At 42.6% G+C, this 26,033-nt stretch overlaps 1 protein-coding gene across 1 annotated transcript in view; it reads left to right on the forward strand.

Annotated features, from left to right (window-relative positions):
• The window catches only part of CCDC92B (coiled-coil domain containing 92B), a 113,551-nt gene that overhangs the window by 56,772 nt on the left and 30,746 nt on the right, over positions 1-26,033 (forward strand). Inside the window, exon 2 of the mRNA XM_069945610.1 lies at positions 11,317-11,461. Coding sequence (XP_069801711.1) covers positions 11,317-11,461 — 145 coding nt within the window. The remainder of the gene's footprint in view (positions 1-11,316; positions 11,462-26,033) is intronic.

Consider the following 26,033-nt stretch of genomic DNA (forward strand, 5'->3'; position numbering starts at 1 on the left):
GTATTGATCCCTGCATACTATCTCCATAAATATAGGAAAATAATAAAGCCGAGACACATGATGTTATGAACTAAAATTTGTATTGGCTTACAATCGTCCTTTGGTTTGTTTCCATTCACTTTAATTGCCTTTAGTATGTAGGAAAAGACACCAGAACAACACACATACTTTCCCTTATGAAAGCTGTCTGAGTAGTAAATTAGGCTACACTATTATAAGGAAATCTTTATGTAGACCTTTTAGAAGCAGAAGATAATTTCCTTCAGTCTTTTGCCTCTTGGTACAATATCGGAATCCTTAGGTTTGCTAATGGACCTTTATAAAAAAAATATGTATAGGGATCAGAAAGATTTCTAAAGCAGTGTTTATAAATGTATCTGGTCAAGATGGAGGTAGAGATCAGGAGGTATACTTACCCAGCCCACCCTCCTGCCACTATCAGTGTCCCAACTGCCTGGTTTCCACCATACAGTAGTCCTGTTCCTCACTACTTCTCGTAACAAGGCATGTGGACAACATGGACAACATAACAGTCATGTCAATGGAAGTATGCCTGTCTGTTATGTTCCCTGCAGCCCAGGCCACATGTTAAAAAAAATTGTACCAAGCCAGACAAACTCTTTAAATAGAGCAGTGACCGAGGTCTGCGGGACTGACAGGGTTGGTCCCCATCAGCCCCTTAGATAATTATTAGAATAGATGGGGTTATGGTCCACAGCCGCTTCATTCAAACTCCTCCTCACAGAAATATAGAAAAGTAAAAAAAAACTGAGCGTAGTATCCCATTTCTAATTGGAACCCAGCTGTAGTGTTCCCAACTATAAGACATGTCTTCCCTATCCAACGGATAGCAAAGAAATTTCTATTGTGAGGTAAACCCCGATAAAATGCACTGATTCTTCTAGCAAGGAAGTAGCCATATTGTAAAATAAATGTATAGTCATAGATTTAAGTGAATCAATTGACTGTAATAGTGATATCATGGTGGAATGCTGCAGTAAGGTACATTTTATAGGTTCATTCAATAAGTTCATTTACCATACATACATTGTATCATGTGTTCCAGTCAATGAGTCATACCACTAGGCTTCTACTACGGGAAATTATGTTGAATGTTAAAAACTAGCTGGATTTTGTGTGAATAGACTTTAGGGAAATTCAAGCAAGCCAGGTAGAATAGCTATAGGTTATGTTCCATCTTTGGGAAAATATCAGGGAAGGCGGCAGTCTTGTTTAATAGACGGCTGCCAATAATCATCATGATCATTATTAGTGGTGGTCTATGTTACGAGACGGACGCTTCCCCTGATATTTTTCCCAAAGTGGGAACAAAGCCTTTGACAGTAAAAGTCTGGGAAGTCAAATCTGTTCTCTGCATTTTGCATCTACTTCAGATATGGAATAACACGGAAAATATGAGTGATGAGACATTTGTGTCACCCAGCATATCAGAGCAATAGGTTTAAATACAAGGTTGTGGTGCGAATTAAAGTAGAAGTCCCACCAAATCTAAAAAAGGGAGAAGGCAGAAGAGTGCAGGAAAAATAATAAAAAAGCCATCCCCATCCCTCCGTTGCTGTGCTACCGGGTCCCAGTGTCAGCTGCCAGAAGTCATTCTCATCTTGAAACGGGGTACGCCATTTACCCGCCTCTTCCAGCTGCAATGTCACAGCCCAGCTGAGGCTAGGTTCACACTGCGTTTTTGCAATCCGTTTTTTTCATCCATTTTTTGCAAAAAAAAACAGATGAAAAACGGATGAAAAAAACTGATGCATTTGTGTACATCCGTTTTGATTTGTTTTTCCATTGACTTCCATTGTAAAAAAAAAAACGGACCAACACGGATCCATTTTTTTGGCGGACACAAAAGTAGTGTCAGCTACGTTTTTGTGTCGTCAAAAAAAATGGATCCGTTTTGATCCGTTTTTTTTACAAATGAAATCAATGGAAAAACGGATCAAAACGGATGCACACAAATGCATCCGTTTTTTGCAAAAAATGGATAAAGAAAAACGGATTGCAAAAACGCAGTATGAACCTAGCCTGAGCGATTGCCTGCTCAGCCGATCAGGGACTGGGGCGGTGTCACTGATTGGAAATCACTCAGCCAGGTATGTGACCTTGCAGCAGCGCTACAGGGCACGAGGATAGGTAAGTTTACTTTGTTTATTATTTTCCTGCTACCCCTGGCTTCCTGACTATTTGAAATTTGGTGAAACTTCTCCTTAAAAGGGGTCTCTGGGTAAAAAAAACTATTTTATAATTAAATGTGGTCAGTGTAGGGAGAGGAAATAGATACCTATGTACTGACATGCCACCAAAAATTCTCCAGTGGCAAATGCTCAGTGTCTTGTTCTCTGTCTCGACACATAGGAAGTGCCCACTCAGCCAATCACGGGTAGCAGCGATGACCTCATTAATTGGTTGAACGGGTATTTTATATGTGTAGGGACAAAGAACTAGAAGTTATGAGCATCACAGAAGTGAGTGTATATGAATCCCCCCCCCCCCACACACACACACACACACACACACACACCTAAGTAGAGTTGATCGAACCTTGGGAAATCCTAGGTATGATCGAACTCGAACATTCACGAACCTGCCGCATTTGATTGCTGAAGCCTTCCTGGTCTGTGGGGAAGGACCTAAGCACATTAAAATATAAAATTATTTAACCTGGAGACCCCTTTTAAACATAGTGTGTTGCAAAGGAAAATTGAAGCTTTAATGCCCTGTGGTGGGGCGATTGTCGTCTGCCTCATGGGGGGGTTTGCCTTCCTGGATCAACACAGTAGGATTTTCCTAGGTTGAACCTGAAGGACTCTTGTCTTCTTTCAACCTTATTTACTATGTTACTATGTTTATGTTACCATGTAAATGTCACCCAATCCCACCATTTGGGTTACTAAAACTTTAACCTGAGTGGTTGCTATGGACCATGGCTTTACTTTTCCTCTGCATCACTTTTGGTAACTCTCCTTCTTGTAGATATATTTTCACTCAGTATGCTTAGACTATGTTCACAAATGATGTTTAATTTGTGCTAATTTGCCATGAATTGTGCGACAAAATAGCACTAATCAATGCTAACACTATGTGTGAACATAGCCGTAATGTTTTATCATGCCTCCTTTAGCTTCCATATCACTTGTAATTCTCTTATTTACCGTACTAACATAATATCATACCATGATAGGTTACACACTTACCTTTCTCTTCATATATGACTAATCATAGAATCTAAGATTTCAGTTCTTAGAGTTATCTGTGGTTTAAAGGCTGTGTCTTCCAGAAACAGCGCCACTCTTGTCTGCAGTTTAGATGTCATTTTGCAATTAACCTCCATTCACTTCAATGGTACTCAGTTGAAGAACAACACCCAAACTGAAGAAAAGAGTGGTGTTGTTTCTATTTCAATGGGTCTGTTTTCCCCAACCCTCTCCCCATGAGCTACCAACAGGCCAGGCTGTCATATCTGTGATTGTGATGCTTTGGAGGCTAATTCCCTCACCTGTGCATTGTGGGGAGACACACAGCTCTAATGATATCACCTGTGTGTGCAGTGAGAAGAGTCTCCCATTTATTTCTATGGGTGCTTGTCCCCATCCCCCTCCTCTCCTGTACTTCTGGCAAGGATGGGATCATTGCTCTAACCTTCATGGGCACCCAATGTATCTGTGTGCCAAATTTGGGGTTCGAAAGTCAATAGAGGACAAACAGATGGATGGGCAAACAGATGGACGGACAGGTCTTCATTTTTATTATAGAAATGTATTCTTTTCTTATATTAACCCCTTCACGTCAGCAATCTGTATATATACGTTCCTATTGCACATGCCCCGTGCAGTAGGAATGTACATATACGTTCCTGACTTGAGGGGGCCTTTGCGATCCCGCAGCTGACCCCCATTAACCCCTTAGTGACCGCCGAAACGGCGGTCACTAATGGGCCGGTGCCGCCGCTGTATTTCATCTCCCCCCACCGTGAATCCACGGTGGGGGGAGATGAAATAGGTAAATTCAGACCCCAGACCAACCCCTCTAGTGCCCCAGTCACTAACCCCCCCTCCCGCGGCGGCCATCGGATTCAAGATGGCCGCCGCTATCACTGTGAACAGACTAATGTCTGTTCACAGTGATCAAAAAAGAAAAATGAATGAAAGCCCCATGCTCTCCACCACCGGAGGTAGTGGAGAGCATGGGGCAGTCATCGGGACCCTCCCTGTGGGGTCCCGGTACAAGCGATCAGCGGTATATACTATATACCGCTGATCACTTGTGCCATGTGCTCCAGGCACTTTTTAGCCCCTGTCACCATGAATGATTGGTGACAGGGGATAAAAAGTGATGTCCCCCCGTCCCCTAGTCACCCCCCCTACCCCTTATACATTACCTGATCCTGGAGCTCCTACCTCTTCGGTGTCCTGGCTGGTTATAAAGTGCGCATGTGCTCCACAACCAGCCAGCTCTGAAAATTTAAAGTGACAGAGACCAATTTGGTCTCTGTCACTGAACTATCGTTACTGTGATAGAAAATATCACAGTAATAATAGTAATACAGTGAAAATGAATGTGTAAAGTACAAAAAGTGACAAACATACATAAAAATAAAAAACACACTTTTTATTATAGTAATAATTGCAGTTTACTCCCAAATTACCCCTACCCCCCCCCCCCAGATTGCACGTAACCCCCCAGATTACCCATAACCACCGCACGTTGCCCGTAACCACTGCACGTTGCCAGTGACCCCCTCCAGATTGTCTGTAATCACCCCAGATTGCCTGTAACCACCCCAAATTACATGTACCCACCCCAGATTACCTATAAGCACTTCAGTCTATCTGTAACAATTCTAGATTGTCTGTAACCCCCTCAGGTTGCCCGTAACCACCGCAGGTTGGGCATAACCACCCCAGGTTGCCCGTAATCATGAAAGATTACATGTAACCCCCCAGATTGCACGCAACCACCGCACGTCGCCTCTGACCACCGCACGTCGCCTCTGACCACCGCACCTTGCCTATGACCACCGCACGTCGCCTATGACCACCGCACCTTGCCTCTGACCACCGCACGTCGCCTATGACTTCAGTTTATCCGTAACCACAGCAGGTTGCCTGTAACCACCCCAGATTGTCTGTAACCACCCCAGATTGTCTGTAACCACCCCAGATTGTCCGTAACCACCCCAGATTGTCCGTAACCACCCCAGATTGTCCGTAACCACCCCACGTTGCCCGTAACCACAGCAGGTTGCCTGTAACCACCCTAGATTGTCTGTAACCACAGCAGGTTGTCCGTATTCACCCCACGTTGCCCGTAACCACCCCAGGTTGCCTGTAACCACCCCAGATTGTCCGTAACCATCCCAGATTGTCCGTAACCACCCCAGATTGTCTGTAACCACCCCAGATTGTCCGTAACCATCCCACGTTGCCTCTAACCACAGCAGGTTGCCTGTAACCATACCAGATTGTCTGTAACCACAGCAGGTTGTCCGTATTCACCCCACGTTGCCCGCAACCACCCCAGGTTGCCTCTAATCACCTCAGGTTGCCTGTAACCACCCCAGGTTGCCGTAACCACAGCAGGTTGCCTGTGACCACCCCATGTTGACCATATCCACCCCAGATTACCCGTAACCACCCCAGATAACCCGTAACCACCTCAGACTGCCCGTAACCACCTCAGACTGCCCGTAACCACCTCTAGATTACCCGGAACCACCCCCAGACTGTCCGTAACCACCCCAGACTGTCCGTAACCACCCCACATTACCTGTAATCTAATTTTTTTATTTTATTTTAGTAACTGCGCTATTCTAATAAATATTACTAGCTGCGGTTTTGCTCCAGCAAATTGGCGCTCCTTCCCTTCTGAAACCTGCTGTGTGCCCATACAGTGGTTTATGCCCACATATGGGGTACCGTTGTACTCAGGAGAACCTGCGTTACAGATTTTGGGGTACATTTTTTCTCCTGTTCCTTGTGAAACTTAGAAATTTCAAACTAAACCAACATATTATTGGAAAAATTCAAGTTTTTCATTTTTACTGGCCAATTTTGAATACTTTCCTCTAACACCTGTGGGGCCAAAATGCTCATCCTACCCCAAGATGAATTCTTTGAGGGGTGTACTTTCCGAAATGGGGTGAGTTTTGGGGGGGTTCTATTCTGTAGACATTACAGGGGCTCTGCAAACGCACCTGCTGCTCAGAAACTTCTTCAGAAAAATCTGCACAGAAAATGCTAATTGGCGCTCCTTCCCTTCTGAGCCCGGCTGTGTGCCCATACAGTGGTTTATGCCCACATATGGGGTACCGTTCTACTCAGGAGAACTTGCGTTACAGATTTTGGGGTGAATTTTCTCTCCTGTTCCTCGTGAAATTGAGAAATTTCAAACTAAAGGAACATATTATTGGAAAAATTTGAGTTTTTCATTTTTACTGTCTACTTTTGAATACTTTCCTCTAATACCTGTGGGGTCAAAATGCTCACCACACACCAAGATGAATTCTTTGAGGGGTGCACTTTCCAAAATGGGGTGACTTATGGCGAGATTTTACTCCGCTGGCACTACAGGGGCACTGCAAACGCACCTGGCGCTCAGAAACTTATTCATCAAAATCTGCATTGAAAAAGCTAATTGGCGCTCCTTCCCTTCTGAGCCCTGCTGTGTGCCCATACAGTGGTTTATACCGACATATGAGGTACCTTTTTACTCAGGAGAACCTGCGTTACAAATTTTGGGGTACTTTTTTTCTCTTGTTCCTCGTGAAATTGAGAAATTTCAAACTAAACGAACATATTATTGGAAAAAATTTGAGTTTTTCATTTTTACTGTCTAATTTTGAATACTTTCCTCTAACACCTGTGGGGTCAAAATGCTCATCCTACCCCAAGATGAATTCTTTGAGAGGTGTACTTTCCGAAATGGGGTGAGTTTTGGGGGGGTTCTATTCTGTAGACATTACAGGGGCTCTGCAAACGCACCTGCTGCTCAGAAACTTCTTCAGAAAAATCTGCACAGAAAATGCTAATTGGCGATCCTTCCCTTCTGAGCCCGGCTGTGTGCCCATACAGTGGTTTATGCCCACATATGGGGTACCGTTCTACTCAGGAGAACCTGCGTTACAGATTTTGGGGTGAATTTTCTCTCCTGTTCCTCGTGAAATTGAGAAATTTCAAACTAAAGGAACATATTATTGGAAAAATTCGAGTTTTTCATTTTTACTGTCTACTTTTGAATACTTTCCTCTAATACCTGTGGGGTCAAAATGCTCACCACACACCAAGATGAATTCTTTGAGGGGTGCACTTTCCAAAATGGGGTGACTTATGGCGAGATTTTACTCCGCTGGCACTACAGGGGCACTGCAAACGCACCTGGCGCTCAGAAACTTATTAATCAAAATCTGCATTGAAAAAGCTAATTGGCGCTCCTTCCCTTCTGAGCCCTGCTGTGTGCCCATACAGTGGTTTATACCGACATATGAGGTACCTTTTTACTCAGGAGAACCTGCGTTACAAATTTTGGGGTACTTTTTTTCTCTTGTTCCTCGTGAAATTTCAAACTAAAGGAACATATTATTGTAAAAAATCGAGTTTTTCATTTTTACTGTCTACTTTTGAATACTTTCCTCTAATAACTGTGGGGTCAAAATGCTCACCACACCCCAAAATGAATTCTTTGAGGGGTGCACTTTCCAAAATGGGGTGACTTATGGCGAGATTTTACTCCGCTGGCACTAAAGGGGCACTGCAAACGCACCTGGCGCTCAGAAACTTCTTCAGCAAAATCTGCATTGAAAAAGCTAATTGGCGCTCCTTCCCTTCTGAGCCCCGCTGTGTGCCCATGCAGTGGTTTATGCCCACATATGAGGTACCTTTTTACTCAGGAGAACCTGCGTTACAAATTTTGGGGTACTTTTTTTCTCCTGTTCCTCGTGAAATTGAGAAATTTCAAACTAAACGAACATATTATTGGAAAAAATTTGAGTTTTTCATTTTTACTGTCTAATTTTGAATACTTTCCTCTAACACCTGTGGGGTCAAAATGCTCATCCTACCCCAAGATGAATTCTTTGAGGGGTGTACTTTCCAAAATGGGGTGACTTATGGGGGGTTTTCTCTCTGCTGACACTACAGGGGCTCTGCAAATGCACCTGGCGCTCGGAAACTTCTTCAGCAAAATCTGCAATGGAAAAGCTAATTGGCGCTCCCTTCCTTCTGAGCCCAACTGTGTGCCCATACAGTGGTTTACACCCACATGTGGGGTACCGTAGTACTCAAGAGAACCTGCGTTACAAATTTTGGGGTGCTTTTTCTCTCATGTTCCTTTTGAAAATGAGAAACTTTAATCTAAACGTATATATTATTGGAAAATTTAAATTTTTCATTTTTTTATGGCCTAATGGTGAATACTTTCCTCCAGCCCCTGTAGGGTTAAAATGCTCATTATACCCCGAGATTAATTCTTTAAGGTGTCTAGTTTCCAAAATGGGGTCATTTATGGGGGTTTCCAGTATACAAACCCCCTAAATCAACTTAAAATAAGAACTGGTCCCTAAAAAAATCAGTTTTGGAAACTTTCACGAAAATGTGGTAATTTGCTGATAAATTTCTAAGCCCCGTAACACCCTAAAAAAGTAAAATATGTTTATGAAATGAAGCCAGAATAAAGGGGACATATCGGTAATGTGACTTAGTAACTAATTTATGTGATACGACTTTCTTTTTTTAGAAGCAGAGAATTATAAAGTTCATAAAATGCTAATTTTTCCAATTTTTCATGATATTTTGATGTTTTTCACAAAAAACACACAAAGTAGTGACCAAATTTTGCCACTAATATAAAGTGCCATATGTGACAAAAAAACAATCTCAGAATCGCTAGCATACGTTAAAGCATCACCGAGCTATAAGCGCATAAAGTGAGACAGGTTTTGATTTTGAAAAATGAGCCTGGTCTTTTAGGTGCAAATAGGCTTGGTCTTGAAGGGGTTAAAAATTCTTATTCAAATAAAAAGGGTAAAAAAGAAACAAGAATAAACATGTTTAGTATCACTGTGTGCAGAGATCCAACATATCCCATAACAAAATGGAATAAACAGAATCTACAGATTATGGCGCAGCAAATAAACCCCAAATACAAAGTACATTTGGTCCCGCAGAAAACAAGCCCTTATGTGGCTCTGTAGATGGAAACTTAAAAAGTTGTGGCTCTTCGAAGTCCAAAAATGTTTAAAGCGAATGTACCATATCCCCTTACCTCTGTGACCCAGCTGCATTGAGTCTAATGGAGCTGCATCACAGAGGGGAGGGGATATGTTCACACTGGGGGGGGGGGGGGCTGCAAACACAAAGAAAACATTAGTCTGGAGGAACCTTGAATGGAAGCATAAAAAAAGGTTTACGATTATTACTTTAAGACGCCTTTGTTCATGGATTACATGGGACATATACAGGAAGGATGTCTCCCTTTTGTTAGATCCAGTTCTGACTTTGCCCAACAAAAATGATAATTTTGGGGGGAAAAAAATCATAATTTTTCCATCCATGGAAAAAAATTCTACCTTGAATCTGCTATGTGTGAACATGTCCACTCCTAACCGAACAAATTAAAGTCAAAATTATGTTACATATTGAAATACAGCGGTGCCTTGGATTACGAGCATAATTCATTCTGGGGCCGTGCTTGTAATCCAAATCCACTCTTAAACCAAAGCAAATTTTCCCATAAGAAATCATAGAAATGCAGACAATTGGTTCCGCACCCCATAAATAATGATTTATTATTATGAATAACATGTAAAACAAATGAAACAAACATTTATAAACAGCTGAATATGTGATATTATAAGTTACTGTACAGTAATGGAGAGGATGGGAAACACAAGGGCGGACAGAGACTGCAGGGAGCATGAAGGAATGAGCAGGGCAGATGTGGGCACACACATCCAGCACTCTCTGTCCAGGGAGAGGGGGTTACAGCTATGAAGAGATTACCCCCACAGTCCTGTCCCCTGATGTAAGCCCCAGCCTGAAGTGGATCTGCTATGATTTGGAAGGTGAGGGAGACTTCCTGGGTCAGAGTACAGGGCTGTAGACCCCGCTATGCAGACCATGTCCCTCCTCCACTCGAGCTCCCACCCAGTACATGGAGCTCTTAAACCAAAGCAATGCTCTTACACCAAGTCACAATTTTGAAAAACTGTGAGCTCTTAAACCAAAATGCTCTTAAACCAAGTTACTCTTAAACTAAGGTACCACTGTACATAGAATTCATACACAGTAAACCCACAAGTCTGTCCAATGTTTTAGGATGAGGCAGATCATAGGATGTGGATAAGAGGAAGAGGTTGAAGGCCGCGTCAAGATGTTGCTGAATGTCTAATCCAGTCAACGCATCTGTTAGTTTTGGACCTTGGGACTGTATACAGTATATTTGTTCTGTAGATAGTATCATGTATAAAAGCTTCTAACGCTGGCTCAGGCCTAATAATGCATGCATGGTACAGAAAATAGATGCTATAAATGTCACTGTTCATTAAACTGCGGCCAGCTGTGAGCGTCTTACGTGGAAGTACAGGATTGCTTTATAAATAATTACTGAAGAAGCTTAGCTGTGTATAAGTGGGGGAATAGCAACTCCATCTATAGCCAGCAACACAGGGTCAGAGCCGCCATAGTTTGCAGCACACAGAGCACTAAATGACTGTCTTTTGTTATCCAAACAGCAGGTTTAAAGACACATGGTTGTACTAGTCACTGTATAATACATGGGTATCTGGGCCATTAGCTCTGCAGACCTAGGGTAACATATGTATGAAGTCCTCCCCTTGTTGGCCTGGGTGTCTTCTAGGTCAGGGTGGGGAACTTTTGGCCCTCTAGCTGTTGCAAAACAACAATTCCCATCACGCCTGGACAGCCTTTGGCATGATGGGAATTGTAGTTTTGCAACAGCTGGAGGGTCGGAGATTCCCCATCCCTGCTCTTGGTTGTGCTAAAGATTTTGGATTAAAGTATATGTTGTATATAGTACATATAAAATGCCAACTATTCTTTCTAATATATCTTAAAAATTATTTTTTTAGAATAGAAAAATAGAATAACAAAGAGGCAGATTTACTACTTATGTGCAGCACTTGCGTTTCGGCCAGGGTTACACCTTTTACAATGCGATGGACATCTTTATTGGCGGAGAGGTTGCTGAGTTGAGAAGTGGTTGTAATCTTCAGTAATCCTCTTGGTAGTATATCGATTCTTTGACTAAGGCATCCATCATCCTTTATGTTTTATCCCCTCACAGGAGTCGACTCTCATAATGGAGACCCAGTCTTTGGAGCAGCAGATCCAAAGTGTGGAGCGCAATATTGCTTTCCTTAAAAAAGAACAAGTAGACATGCTGCATGATCTGCAACTGGAGATTCTACGCTTGCAGAAACGTTGCAAAGGTGGGTTGGTGTGAATTTTACATGTAATATTAGATTTTGCTCACTCCTTATATCAGTGGTCTCTAATCTGGGACTATCCAGTTTATAGTGTCTGCCAGGAGATACTGGGATTTGTAGTTTTGAAACAAATGGAAAGCTAAGAGCTGTAGTTTTACAAGAAATGAAGAGCCCCTTTCTTATGTGAATGATCATGGTCTTTCATTTGTTATGCAACTAGTGACAACAGTTAATGCTATGACACCTACTGGATCTGTTACATTGTGTTTTACTTCATATTGTTTGATGTTCGCTATTACAATGAAACTGTGCAGTCACCGAGCAGTATTGCAGCTGTAGCCGACATAGCAGCTGCCGAGCACCCGAGGGAAGCAGGACAATGATTTCCCCCATTACCTGTTAAATGAACAGTCTTTGCCTGATCTTTGTGCATGGGATGGATAAAGCAAGGGTGCTGCTTTTTTTTATAATTATAAAAATAAAATAAACAAATCATATAAGATATTTGGATTTGTAGAGACTCTGGGGGCAAATTATTCATTATAGGTTTTTTTTACTCTTTTCTAGATTGCACTTTTCCCCTTATGTCAGTTTCAAATGCACCATAAAATAAAAAATGATATATTATATAAAATACTCAAGCAAAATCAGCCTCCTTAGGCCAAGGCTTCGCAATGATAAAATGAATTATAATCATGAGTGTATGAATTATAATCATAGGGGAACATTTATTGTTGTGCGCCTTTAGCATACGCCATGGGAAAGGGCCAGAATCACCCATTTTCCATGGCATACACCAGACGTTTCCCCTGCTCACCTGATGGGTAGGGAGGAGGGGCATGGTGGGGGGGGGGGGGGGGGTTAGACGTGGTCTCCACCTATACTGGATTTATCATGATTTACACTGCTCGCAGGCGGAGGAGGTACTGCAAATGGCCTGGCACCAGTGCCTTGCACTCTTAATACTAATCAAGTACCAGTCTTATTGGGATATTGCATAGGGCTGATATCACATTTATTTATATAGGAAGATTTTCTTTGGAAACTGTATGTTTGTATTGAGTGACCAATTTATGGTGGCATTGTGTTGCACTGCTGCTTAGGCGCTATACAGTATATTATTTAGGGCCACAATATGTAGAATTGTTGTTTAGCTAACTGCATGGAAGTGATCGTGCAATTTTTAGGCATCTATAACTAAAAGGTATACAATGCAAAAAGTCATCCAAAGGCACGCACCATAAATTTCGTTGCTCCTTTATTGATATATTCAGTGCACACTTTGGCCGAGAGGTCGCACCATCTCACTTCGACCAATGGCTATTTTGAACCCTAGCGCTAAGGAATTAAACAGCAATTGGTAAAGGTGAGGTGGTGCACTAAATATATCAATAAAGGAGCAACTAAGCATATGGTGGGTGCCATTGGATGACTATTTTTTTTTTTAATTCTTTATTTCTCGACAATTTGTCAGGCAAAACATTGCGGTTACCCACCAAAGACACATGTACCAGTAAGGTTGATGCAAAAGAACTGTATGTAACAATGATAATGTCAAACAAAAAAATAGGAAAAGCAAACATAACATGTCATGGTCGCATGTAAGCGAAGTATCCCGGTGGGGTCGCATGGTCCGCCCAACATTTTCACCTTTTCTAATATAGCAAGAACAACAAACGGAAGATAGGAAGTAGGACAAAGTATGAAAGAAAAGAACATACACAAGAGGAGAGAGAGTGTAAGTGGGAGCGGGAAGGGCACAAAGGGGGGAAGGGGAGGGATGGAGAGTGGGGTAGTGTGTACCTGCAGCACCACCGGCCTGTGGGGTCATTCAATGTATAAGGAGAGGAGGTCAGAGAGAGACCGCGTCGACTCTCAACAGGTCTTTGCATGCATCTGATTCTTGAAAGGACATCCAGGGCAAGCAGGTAGAATGAAATCTTTTGTTGGAGGAATACAATTCAGAGGTAAGGTCCTCCATATGCATCAGGTCGTTCACCTTAGTGATCCATAACTAGATAGTGGGAGGCGAACGCTGTTTCCAGCATAAGGGAATACATGACCTAGCCGCCATCACCAAGAAACTGAGCAGCAAACGTTTATATGCCTCCTGGGTGATCTCGCTGTGATGGAGGAGGAAAAGAGCCGGACCCATCTGTATGGTAAGGCCAGTAACTTGTCTGATCACTCTCGTCACCTCAGACCAAAAACGCTGGAGTAGCGCACAGTCCCAGAACACATGTAAGAATGTCCCCTCCTTCTGGTCGCACCTTCAGCAGATTGGGTCCACCTGAGGTATGAGCCTATGTAGCTTAGCAGGGACTCTGTACCAGCGAGAGAGAATCTTGTAGCTGGCTTCTTGAAATTTGGAACTGATGGAGGACTTGTGTGTAAGATGAAAATTCCTATGCCGCTGAGCATCAGTGAGGGTGATCCCCAGGTCTGCTTCCCACTGTAGTAGAAAAGCAGGGGGGGGGCTTCTTCAGATGTGGCCAGGAGAAGTTTGTAGGCCAGGCAGAGGGTGTGTCTCACTGCATCCTTCTCTGCACATAGCTTCTCAAAATCATTGAGGGGTTTGCTGTACTGAGCGGGTGGGGGCAGCGACATCAGGTAGTGGCGCAGCTGTGCCACTCTCCATGTGTCCAAGGAGCTTGTGTCTTTCTAAACTTGAAGATGGTCCATGGAGCATCAGGTGCCATCTTTAAGGAAGTGTAATGCCCTGAACGAGCCCGCCCGTAACCAGTCAGTCTCTGAACACCTTGTCTGTCAGAATAGGGCTGAAGTCTGAGGTACCCAAAATAGGCGTCATTTGAGAAGTGGGTGGTAAGCAGTGTTGTCTAATGACCTTGGCTGAGCATGCAGCCAGCGTCGGGCCTATAGTAGGGTGGTATTTAACCTCACTGACTCTATCCACGGTCAGCCATGCAATCCCTTGCAGCGGGGTTCCTATGAATGATTGTTCAATTGCTACCCAGGGCTTCCTATTACTGTTTCTGCACCAGTCCAGCACGTGTGAGAGGTGGAAGCTAAATAATATTTCCTAAAATCGGGAAGTCCCCCCCCCCCCCATTTTTTAGGTCAGGTAAGAAAGGATTTTCGGACGTGGGCTGGTTTGACCCCCCATATGAAACGTGTCTGGATAGAGGACATGGAGCAGAAGAATGCTGCTGGTATGCAGATCGGGAGGCATTGGAATAGAAACAGGATCCTTGGTAGTGCATTCATATTAAGTATGGCGCAGCGACCAAACCATGTATGGAGGCCTTTAGTCCATCGGGCGCATGGATGACTTTTTGAGTTGTATTGTTGGCGCATTTTTAACATTCGATGATTGCATGTAGAGCAGCAGGACTATGTACCAAATACCATTTAGCTGGTGAGCGTTTTTCTACTGAGGTGCCTAATTAGCATCTATGTTTATGGTGTGGTAATCTGTGTGGTAGCATCCCATACTATACAGAAGGGGGCCAACAGAAAGTACCATTCAATGTAAGGCTAGCTCTTTCTGTAGTGGGCATAGGACTGAATATTGTATTTTCTAAGAAAATGTATTCCATTCTTAATGGGAATCTGTCAGCTGCAATTCCTGTTCCAATCTGCTGACACTTTTGGATAGCTGTTAGGTCAAGGAGAAAGATTTTCATATATCCAGCTGTGCTTCCATAACATAGAAAAATGCTTTTATTCCATCGTACCAAGAGCCAAAGAGGCTTTCCTGAGCTCCTGAGTAGTAATGAGCGAACATGTTTGTAAATGTTCGTATGTTCCTACGAACATGACGCTAATTGTTTGCGTTCGCCGATCACAAACAATTTGTTCGATGATAGGAATGGTTATAACAATCATTTTCAAACATATTTGAAAATGTGAATGTACGCAACTGTGTAATTTATACTTTGCTCCTGATAATCTGTGTCCAGCTCTAGACCGAAACGTATGCAATCTGTACGCAACTGTGTACGCACATGGTGTAATTTACACTTTGCACCTGATCTGTACGCATGTGCATAGATCGAAACATACACTTCTACTGTATATTCATTATTTGTTCGTAAATGTTCGTCGAACACGAACCGATCACAATAATTTTTTTATGTTTGGGATCCAAATGAAACATCGGGATGTTTGCTCATCACTAATCCTGAGGTGCAGTAAGCTGTAACACCTACTTAGCTCCCCCATACCTGACTATGTTTGGGATTTAGCTTCCAGGTGTCAATTAAACAGGGAGGGGAAGAGAGAGGAGGTATTCAAGCTTGCGTTTTTAGAGCTTGGAAAAGCCTCTTTCACTCTTTGTACCAGAGAATAAAAATATTTTTCTATTTTTCATAGACAGGTATATGAAAGGTACCACGTGTCTCCTTGCTGTAACTGCTATTTAACAGTGTCATCAGTTTGGAATATGAATTACAACTTTAAAGGGGAACTATCATATCATAGTGAAGTTAGAAGTTTTGATAGGATCTAGGTGCTGAAATCTGCATCGATCTCTATAACAAAAGGGCAGAGGCACTCAGTTCACCTGCACAACTGTGTATGGACCATATAGACTTTCTATGACTCTATCCACTGTTTGCTCCAAGAAGCGCCAATCAGAAATGATCAGAAACATTTAGTGATCAGTGTTGGCCTCAGCATGGGATGGTGTACAATTATATCATTTTGCTTAGTTTCTTATTCTTTTCTTCATTGTTTCTCCATCGGCTACACAGAAAACGAAATCAAGTTTGAAACCCCAGCCAAGGTCTTGGTGGCTACGTATCACACCGAGCTGCTAGTGACCTTAAAGGACCATTCTAGGGGTCCTTTTTGAAAAATTCTTGCCACTTCTTTGCGGCATTGTGTACTTATTATAATGACATGTTTTTGATTGCCGATGTATTTGTCCTACCATTTCCAAGAAGTTCCTTTATATGCCCTCACACAATTTCATGCCTCTGATCTGGCTAGGACATAGTCTGATGTTCCCTATAATTAAAATGCCATATCTATAGTGAAGAAGACTCATGTAAAGCAGTATGAGCGGGAGCACAGAAGGGGGATGTAATACTGGTCTTTAATGTATATTTATAGCTATTCATAAATCATACATATTGAGGGAACAGAAGTTTGATACAGAGCTCTGCCATTAGTTGTCACCCGTCACATGTGCAGACAGCCAAAACAGAGTCTGCCAAATAGAGTCCAATCACTTTAAGTAGTTTTTTTTTTTGTTATTCCTAGGGGAAATTATTCTATTCTCTGGAGCAATGCTCATCAACCCACCTCATCATAGGGGCCTCAAATAATGCATTGGACAGTATCCAGTGTGGTTAACGCTCTGTGTTCTTCAATAGAGGTCACTCGTATGAAGTTACTCTTTATAGTGGTCTAGTGGTCTATAAAACTAAAAAGTCTAGTAAGCATATCCAGCTACCTTCTATCCTGTTGTTCACTATCAGAAAAAGTGACCGTATACATGTGGCCACCTGTCTATTGCAAAAGGGGAACACAATCCAGTTGTCTGTATTGGTTTCAAGCAGAGCAACTCCCACGAGTTCATTTAATATATATATATATATATATATATATATATATATATATATATATATATATATATCTCAGAGGGGAGCTCTAGTAGTTAGAACCCACAGTGCATATGTAACCCCCTTGCCGCCAATCGCCCACCACTGCTCTAGGGTAAATGATTGCTGTGAGCTTTTATTATCCTAGATGTGATACCAGCTTTTCATGTAGTTCATCTATGACAAAAGAACAGCTTTATAGACTGGATTGATAGCTTATTTGTCATATAGTATAATAAGAGATCAATGGGATTCATGTTCTGTAAATGAGAAGTCACACAAGATGCATTTTCCTGATTTACCACCTGAGCACTCTGCTGTTCAGCCAAGACACAGCTGCCATGTGTAAATCCCCAAGAGTTCCTACCATAGACTTCTATACTGTAAATCGTTCTATGAGAATATGGGGGAAGGGTTCTTTGTGACAAAGAGGGGCTTGAACTCATTTTTATGTATGCAGATTCAGCTATTCGATGATAGAGGACACTCCTTAAATTTCCAGCAATAGATGTTCTTGTCCTTGTAGTTAGATAAATTATAATCACAAATGTCTCCTAGCATCAATACATTGTACATACCATATTGTTCATTCTTAAAGGAATTTTACTGTGAACCTACTCCAAGGTAGGACATGGAGACTAGCTGTTATTTCTTACATAGCGTACCCGTCATGTTACAATGGCCTCAGGCTACAATATTTTTATGTAATGGTTTTTCTTGTGTCAATTGAAACCACATTCAATATAAAATGCCACAGACCCAGCTAACACAATACACGTGCAACTATAAAACTGTCATGCTTGCAGTTATTGGCTGTCTAGTGGCACCTCTTAACAGTACAGCATGATACTACATGTTGTTACTGTTTTTATACCTGTGCCAGGATGTGCTCCTTTGGCCACCAGGTGAGGACAGCTTCAGTTTATTGTTTCTGTACACTGTCTATACTCTATTAGACACTAAAAGTCCCTACCCTTAACCAAGAAACTGATGTATATGAGTTGATAAAAAGTAACAAATTGGCAAAATACATATACAGGCATTTTTAAATTTCCTTCTCGGCACCATCCACAACAAATAAATAAGACAGATGTCAAAAATCTTTGGTCACTGTGCTCTCCACAGTTAAGCCAACCAGATGCCCATGTGTTAGCTGCTTCTCTTCATGCTGTAAGTATGTAAGAACCTATTGGTCCCTAAATTTTGGTTCAGCCCCCCCCCCCCCCCCCCCCCAACCAAAGTGATAGTGACATAAGAATATACTACTAAGTTACCAAATAATACTGCTATATCATGACCACTACCCATAATCTGACCATACAGTGGTAGATATCAGCTATGGACTGCAGACTGTATATGTTATTACATACAGTTATATACAGTGACTCAATGATGATGTCTTCTTTAAGGGAAAAACACATGGTGTCTTCTGATAAGAGTCATTGACTTTTCCTTTTCTCCTCCATCTGGCCCAGACCACCATGAAGTCTCCTTCTAGTCCTGACTTGTCTCTGCAGAATTAGCTAGACTCTCTTTTTTGGGTCACACAGCAGTGCGGGCCCCTCTGTCCCCATATATTAGTTAGGCCCCCTTTATGCCCCCATATGGTACTTAGCTCCTCTCAGTGCTCCTACTTGATAGACTACACACTGACCCCATATTATAGTTAGGCCCCCACACATATACTAGCTAGGATACAGTGACTGCAATAATTTCACCCCTGTTTAAAAAGTAGCTATAAGTATTATCCTCATTCCCACATAACTAATTTACACATATAATTCCCAGTTTTTGTTCAATTAAATTATAGTGTTATCTCTGCTCCCTGCTTTATCCTACTGTAAGTTACATACAGTTATTGCTAACCTTTCAACCATACAAATATGTGTTCACTCTCCAGATACTGCAGTGCAGGCTTGTATTAGAAGTACTGTACTTAGAGGGTTTAAGGTTCACTGCAGACAGTGAAAGATTTCACTTGACTAATGTAAGATTTCTTTTTACAAGCCAAGCCTTAAATAATTCAATTTCCTGAGTTGTATTGTGAAAGCAGAATAGAAAGATTAGGGTTTATATGTTCCTGGAAACAGGGATAAAAATAGTAACAATTGAATACCAGCACTATCCTTTTTAGTAGTAGCATAATCTATCTATATCCCTATTCAATTCAAGTTTAGGCCAACATAAATACAGCAGTAAGAGTAAAGGCCAGGGCTATGTTTTATCAAGCCTTTTTACCCAACATCTTAGCAAGTTCAAGGGTGGAAAAAATCAAATCAAATTGTGTAAAAAAGTTAAACAGATCTGCCATTTACTTCTTTAAAAAATGGAAGCCTTCCAGTACTTATCAGCTGCTGTATGTCCTGTAGCAAGTGTAGTTTCCTTCTGTCTTTGAAAAGAACTGTCCAGAGCAGCAGAGGTTTTCTATGGGGATTTCCGACTGCTCTGGACAGTTGCCTGCTTTGTAGTACCCCTTTAATGATAACCCAGATAGGAAAATGCTGCACTAAAAACCCTGTAGTTGTTAGAGTATTTCACAAGCAACCAATGTTATAAATATGATTTGTTATATTCAAGTATGGATTAGGATAATCAGCCCTAAAGGGAACCTGGGAACTTGTTCCCATTTTAATATTTTGAGGGGAAGGGGGTGCTGTCAACTACTCCTTTTCATATACACTAAAAATATGTTGCCGTCCCTTTTTATTTATGGTGTAAGTCTCAGAAATTTTTAGCATTTGTTTAAGGGTATACATTTTTATCACTTTAAACAGTATATGTTAAACAGAAGATCCCACAGGAAAGGCTGTCAGTCACTGGTTAGGTCCTCCCACTGGACTCCTAAGTCCAGAATGATCCCTGACCCCCCTTCTCCACACACTATCCCCCCTGCCCCCCCTTCTCCACACACTATTCCCCCTGACCCCCCTTCTCCACACACTATCCCCCCTGACCCCCCTACTCCACACACTATTCCCCCTGACCCCCCTTCTCCACACACTATCCCCCCTGACACCCCCCTCCTCCACACACTATCCCCCCTAAAACCCCCCCTTCTCCACACACTATTCCCCCTGACCCCCCTTCTCCACACACTATCCCCCATGACCCCCCTCCTCCACACACTATTCCCCCTGACCCCCCTTCTCCACTTACTATTCCCTGACACCCCCCTCCTCCACACACTATCCCCCCTAACCCCCCCTTCTCCACACACTATTCCCCCTGACCCCCTTCTCCACACACTATCCCCCCTGACCCCCCTTTCTTTACACACTATCCCCCCTGACCCCTCTTTCTTTACACACTATCTCCCCTAACCCCCCCTTCTCCACACACTATTCCCCCTGACCCCCCCCCCTCACACATAAACACTACCCCCCCAAACACACACACACTACCCCACTTCATCTTACATAGATGGCTTCCTTCACACCTCTCAGATGAGTGCTGCAGCGGTAGTAGCATGCATCGCATACTGCCCGCCCAACATATCGATATGTTCTTCCATTCAGCACAGAGCGGGAGCGTGGAGCCACTGCGGACGGCCGTGGTGCACGCAGCAAATCAATGTGTGCGCCACGGCTGGCCGCAGCAGCTCCACGCTCCTGCTCTGCGCTAAATGGGGGAGTGCGGGCTGTAGGTGAGGCGCAGGGGCAGCCAGGACAAGCAGCGGTCGCGGTTGCGGCAGCAGCTCAGATGAGCGCAGACCGGGGGGGGGGGGGGCTGGCGGGCGGCCAGGTGACGGTCTGGGTGTGGGGGTGCGTGGTGCACTATCCAACCCAGGCTGTGTGAGGTCTCAGGGGGAAGCCACCAGCGCCCCCTGTCGGTGCTCCGTGCCGTCGCCCGGCCCGCCTGGTGCAAGAAACAGCCTTGGTGGGAGGTGATGTCTGCCATGGCAACCTGGGGGCAAACAAAGGCAGAGGTGGTGGATTGGGGCAGGTGAGTATAGCTGTTTTTTTATTTTCACTGCATCAAGAGGCATTACATAAAAGTACTTCCTTGCCCAGAAAACCCCTTCAAGGCATGCGAGTTGTTCCTTCACATAGATTTACTTGAAACATAAATGTAAAGTCTACACTTACATTATGGTTATTCCAATTTTAACACAACTATTAGGGAGTAAAAGCCAAATGAAGATGATACCATATATAACTTTTTAACGTTTAGTGTTTACACTGTATATTTTTAACTGGCAGCTCTTTCAGTCTATCTCTGTTGAAATGTTGGAAAATAGTTGCAAGCACTTGTTTACCCATACGGAATAATGAATGTAGGGCTGTGTAGACTGAAGAAAATGTGTCAAAATGTAAGGAAAGATGCTGGTAGGAGCCCGACCTAACCACAGATTATAGCATGCAGCAGAGAGAAGGGACTCTGGAATCAAGTTTATAATATTCTGGCACATCAAAGCGGCAGGAAATAGCAGGTATTTAGCTATAAAAAGCATAATATCCTGCGCTTTGTTGCAAGTACGGAGTACAATTGAGAGGTTGGTATGGTTTATGGATTTTAGAATCCACGATGTTCCCATAAGTGTCTCTATCTTAAAAAAAAAAAAAAATCTTTTAACATGAACATGATGAAAAGGTAGAATGCAATTAGGGAGGGCTATGAATGAAGTAAGGGAGTATACGGAAACATGAATTCTAACAACACTATATGCATAAGCAACAGCTGACTTCTTTCCCTCACAGAGAAGGATATCCCGGTAGTGTGACATTGTAAGAAAATATCAATGTTATGACATCTTACAAATTTTCTTTATTTATTATTTATTTATTGTAACAGTACCATGAATAATATATAGGTGCCTTGACATCACTGCTTGCCCTTTACCTAAAAACACGGGGAGATTTGCAAATACCCAGAATTTTGCATGACACTAGTAAAATCCCATTGGCGTTTGTTTCAGCAGATTTATTAGGGGGCGCCAACCCTCCTAAAAATGCAAGTGCAGCATAAACCTACTCAAAGGTTACATGTTTTTGTGCATGTCAGCTCCTGGTGTAAAGGCCTTATTAAATGCCCCTCCATAGACTGTTCATTCTGTGAACACTCTGCAGTCATATTGCTTTCCATACTTTTCCACCATCCCCCTCATGTTGCTCATGTACATTTAGCAAACATGGAACATTTTGAAAAGATTACAGCTGCAGGATCAGACTACACAGGACTTGTTTGTAGTCTGTAACCATAGTGATACATAAGAGCTTAGCATAGCTTTAGAACCTAGAAAACACTATGAATTGACAGCATGAACTATATGTTTTTTCTACAGTATCTGCTATGTGATGCCTCCAAATCTTGAATCGCTGTATATTCATTATTTTTTACTGACTGTGGCTGGAATAAAATCAAACATTTAAGCTGCAGAAATGAGGGTCATGTTTCCACGCACTGTGCACTTTGTGTGGACAATTGATTTTCTTGTGAAGTGGCCATTATGTATTAATTGCTTTATATAAATGATTAAACAACAGCAAAGAGAGAGATTATTGTTCTGTACTATATCTGGGAAAACTCTCATTCTAATATTGGTCAGTTATTTGTAGTGTATTATTCTGCTGTGGACACAATAATGCTTCATTGCCTTGAGGCATTACCACTGCATTAAGGATTTGGAAGTCATGTATACAGATCATTTATATTTTACGATGTAGATTGTATCACAGATAGACTATATTTGGTCTCTTTAACAGCTACACTACAGGCATGCTGCTGTAAATGTTGGAATGCCTACTTTGATAATTTCCCAACATATGCCAGAGAGGGAGCCCTTATATATGATGTGAACATATCTTTATAATCTATGTTATAATTTGCTTTTTTTATTATATTTTAATTTGCTTTTTTTATTATATTTTAAGTAACAGTAAATATATATATATATATATATATATATATATATATATATATACACTACCGTTCAAAAGTTTGGGGTCACCCAAACAATTTAGTGTTTTCCATGAAAAGTCACACTTATTCACCACCATACGTTGTGAAGTGCATAGAAAATAGAGTCAAGACATTGACAAGGTTAGAAATAATGATTTGTATTTGAAATAACATTGTTTTTACATCAAACTTTGCTTTCGTCAAAGAATCCACCTTTTGCAGCAATTACAGCATTGCACACCTTTGGCATTCTAGCTGCTAATCTGTTGAGGTAAGCTGGAGAGATTGCACCCCACGCTTCTAAAAGCAGCTCCCACAAGTTGGATTGGTTGGATGGGCACTTCTGGCGTACCATACGGTCAAGCTGCTCCCACAACAGCTCAATGGGGTTCAGATCTGGTGACTACGCTGGCCACTCCATTACCGATAGAATACCAGCTGCCTGCTTCTGCTGTAAATAGTTCTTGTACAATTTGGAGGTGTGTTTAGGGTCATTGTCCTGTTGTAGGATGAAATTGGCTTCAATCAAGCGCTGTCCACTGGGTATGGCATGGCGTTGCAAAATTAAGTGATAGCCTTCCTTATTCAGAATCCCTTTTACCCTGTACAAATCTCCCACCTTACCAGCACCAAAGCAACCCCAGACCATCACATTACCTGCACCATGCTTAACAGATGGCGTCAGGCATTCTTCTAGCATCTTTTCATTTGTTCTGCGTCTCACAAACGTTCTTCTTTGTGATCCAAACACCTCAAACTTGGATTCATCCGTCCACAACACTTTTTTCCAGTCTTCCTCTGTCCAATGTCTGTGTTCTTTTGCCCAACTTAATCTTTTTCTTTTATTGGCCAGTCTCAGATATGGCTTTTTCTTTGTCACTCTGCCCTGAAGGCCAAAATCCCGCAGCCGCCTCTTCACTGTAGATGTTGACACTGGTGTTTTGCGGGTACTATTTAATGAAGATGCCAGTTGGAGACCTGTGAGGCGTCTGTTTCTCAAACTAGAGACTCTAATGTGCTTATCTTCTTGCTTAGTTGTGCAACATGATTGCACAATGGTTTTCTAATCATCAATTAGCCTTCTGAGCCAATGAGCAAACACATTGTACCATTAGAACACTGGAGTGATAGTTGCTGTAAATGGGCCTCTATACACCTATGTAGATATTGCACCAAAAACCAGACATTTGCAGCTAGAATAGTCATTTACCACAGTAGCAATGTATAGAGTGTATTTGTTTAAAGTTAGGACTAGTTTAAAGTTATCTTCATTGAAAAGTACAGTGCTTTTCCTTCAAAAATAAGGACATTTCAATGTGACCCCAAACTTTTGAACAGTAGTGTATATATATATATATATATATATATATATATATATATAGTAACCTGGGGTTTGCTAGGTGATTGGACTGGGTACTTGATATATATATATATATATATGTGTGTGTGTGTGTGTGTATAATATATATATATATATATATATATATATATATATACGTGTGTGTGTGTGTGTGTGTGACAGATCTGAGTAGTTTGACTTGTAATGAAGTTAGGCCTTGCTTGTGAAGAAGGCTAGGCTTTGCTTATGAAGAAGGCTAGGGGCGACCAAGGGGCCTTGTTTAAGTAGTACAGTACTCTGTCGGGCACACTTGGCTTAATAGGTGTATCTGGATAGAAGAAGCCTCCTGCCAGAGCTCACAGAGTTCCAGTTCTGGTGGTCCTGGGCTTGCACAACCAGGTGTAGCTAGCCACTCCAGGTTCTCTGAGATTGCTAAGCAAAGATCAACAGAGTACTTCGGCTTAAGTCGCACATTGCTCCACTGCAGATGAACCCTAAATTTGCTGGAATGTCCTGACTTATAAAAGACTGTCCCTGCAGACATAGAGTAGGTTTTTCCTGTTTAGCAGTTACCCCACCTTTGGTATAGCACTGCATAGTGACTAATGACCCAACTAGCTAGAACCTTTCCCTTTCCTCCTCTAGACTACAAAGACCCAGACCCAGGAACTAACAGGGACTTAAGTAGTGGTGGACAGAACTAAGACACCAAGTGCTCTCTGCCTGTCAGCGCGCTCGGAGGGATGATTGACAGGCAGTAACAGACCTCTCTGCCTATCAATTTTCCCCTGTAAGCGCGCTGACAGGCAGAGAGCGGTGACTGGCAGGGAGCCACCCAAATGTCTACCTTCCCGCCCTGCCTGTCATGTGCCCGGGGGATAAAACTCGTTTTTCTCCGGTATAAAGCCTCTGTGGCAGCCAGTACGTGCCGCAGCTGCTGCGGGAGCTTTATACAGCGCTCCTGAGCACCATATCAGCCCTATTGGGCTCATTGGTTCCCTTTAATGCTGCCTGAAAATGATAGATTCAGCCCTAGGGCTGCCTGGAAAACATGGATACACTTCATCCATGTTTCCTGGCAGCATTAATCAATGGCTGCAACATCCAGTTCAGTCAAACTAATGTTAACTAACTTCTCTCATGTGTATAAATGGATAAAAAGACACGGGGGTAGGACAGGACTGTCAAACTCAAGCCCTTCAGCTGTTGCAAAACTACAATTCCCATCATGCCTGTACAGCCAAAGCTTTAGCTTTGAGGTGAGGAGGAAAGGGGAACTACAAACAAGGTGGACGGCACACAGGAGCTCCCCCTGCTGGTCACTCTCCTTCTCCAGCTCTTCTCTCTCCCACTGGCTGTAGGAGTATACGCTGCCCAGACAAAAACACCCAGTGGGGTTTGGGCAGATTTATCACAGTGTCAGATAGTAACCAATCACAGCTTTGCTTTCACATATTATTTGCTCTTGTAAAGTGAAAGGGAGCTGTGATTGGTTGCTATGCGCTACTAAGAACACTAAGGGGGGGGGGGCAAACAGGGCAATTGCCCGTTGCCCCCCTCCCTGCAGGGGCCCCCTGTGGCTGTCATAGTGCCAGGAAATCAGAGGCTTTAATACTTCAGGGGCTGCCTATATACAGGAAACCTTACTACAGCTCCATCATAATGTGTGGCTAGGTCCACCTTAAAAGTTCTCCCTTAACATCCCTGGCTTTCCACCTCCTCACTGCTCAGTGTCTTAGGTCGGGAGGTGCAGGGAGGGTAGGAGACCTCTGCA

This window comes from Dendropsophus ebraccatus, chromosome 11 (genome assembly GCF_027789765.1).
Source record: "Dendropsophus ebraccatus isolate aDenEbr1 chromosome 11, aDenEbr1.pat, whole genome shotgun sequence".
Taxonomy (NCBI): Eukaryota; Metazoa; Chordata; class Amphibia; order Anura; family Hylidae; genus Dendropsophus; species Dendropsophus ebraccatus.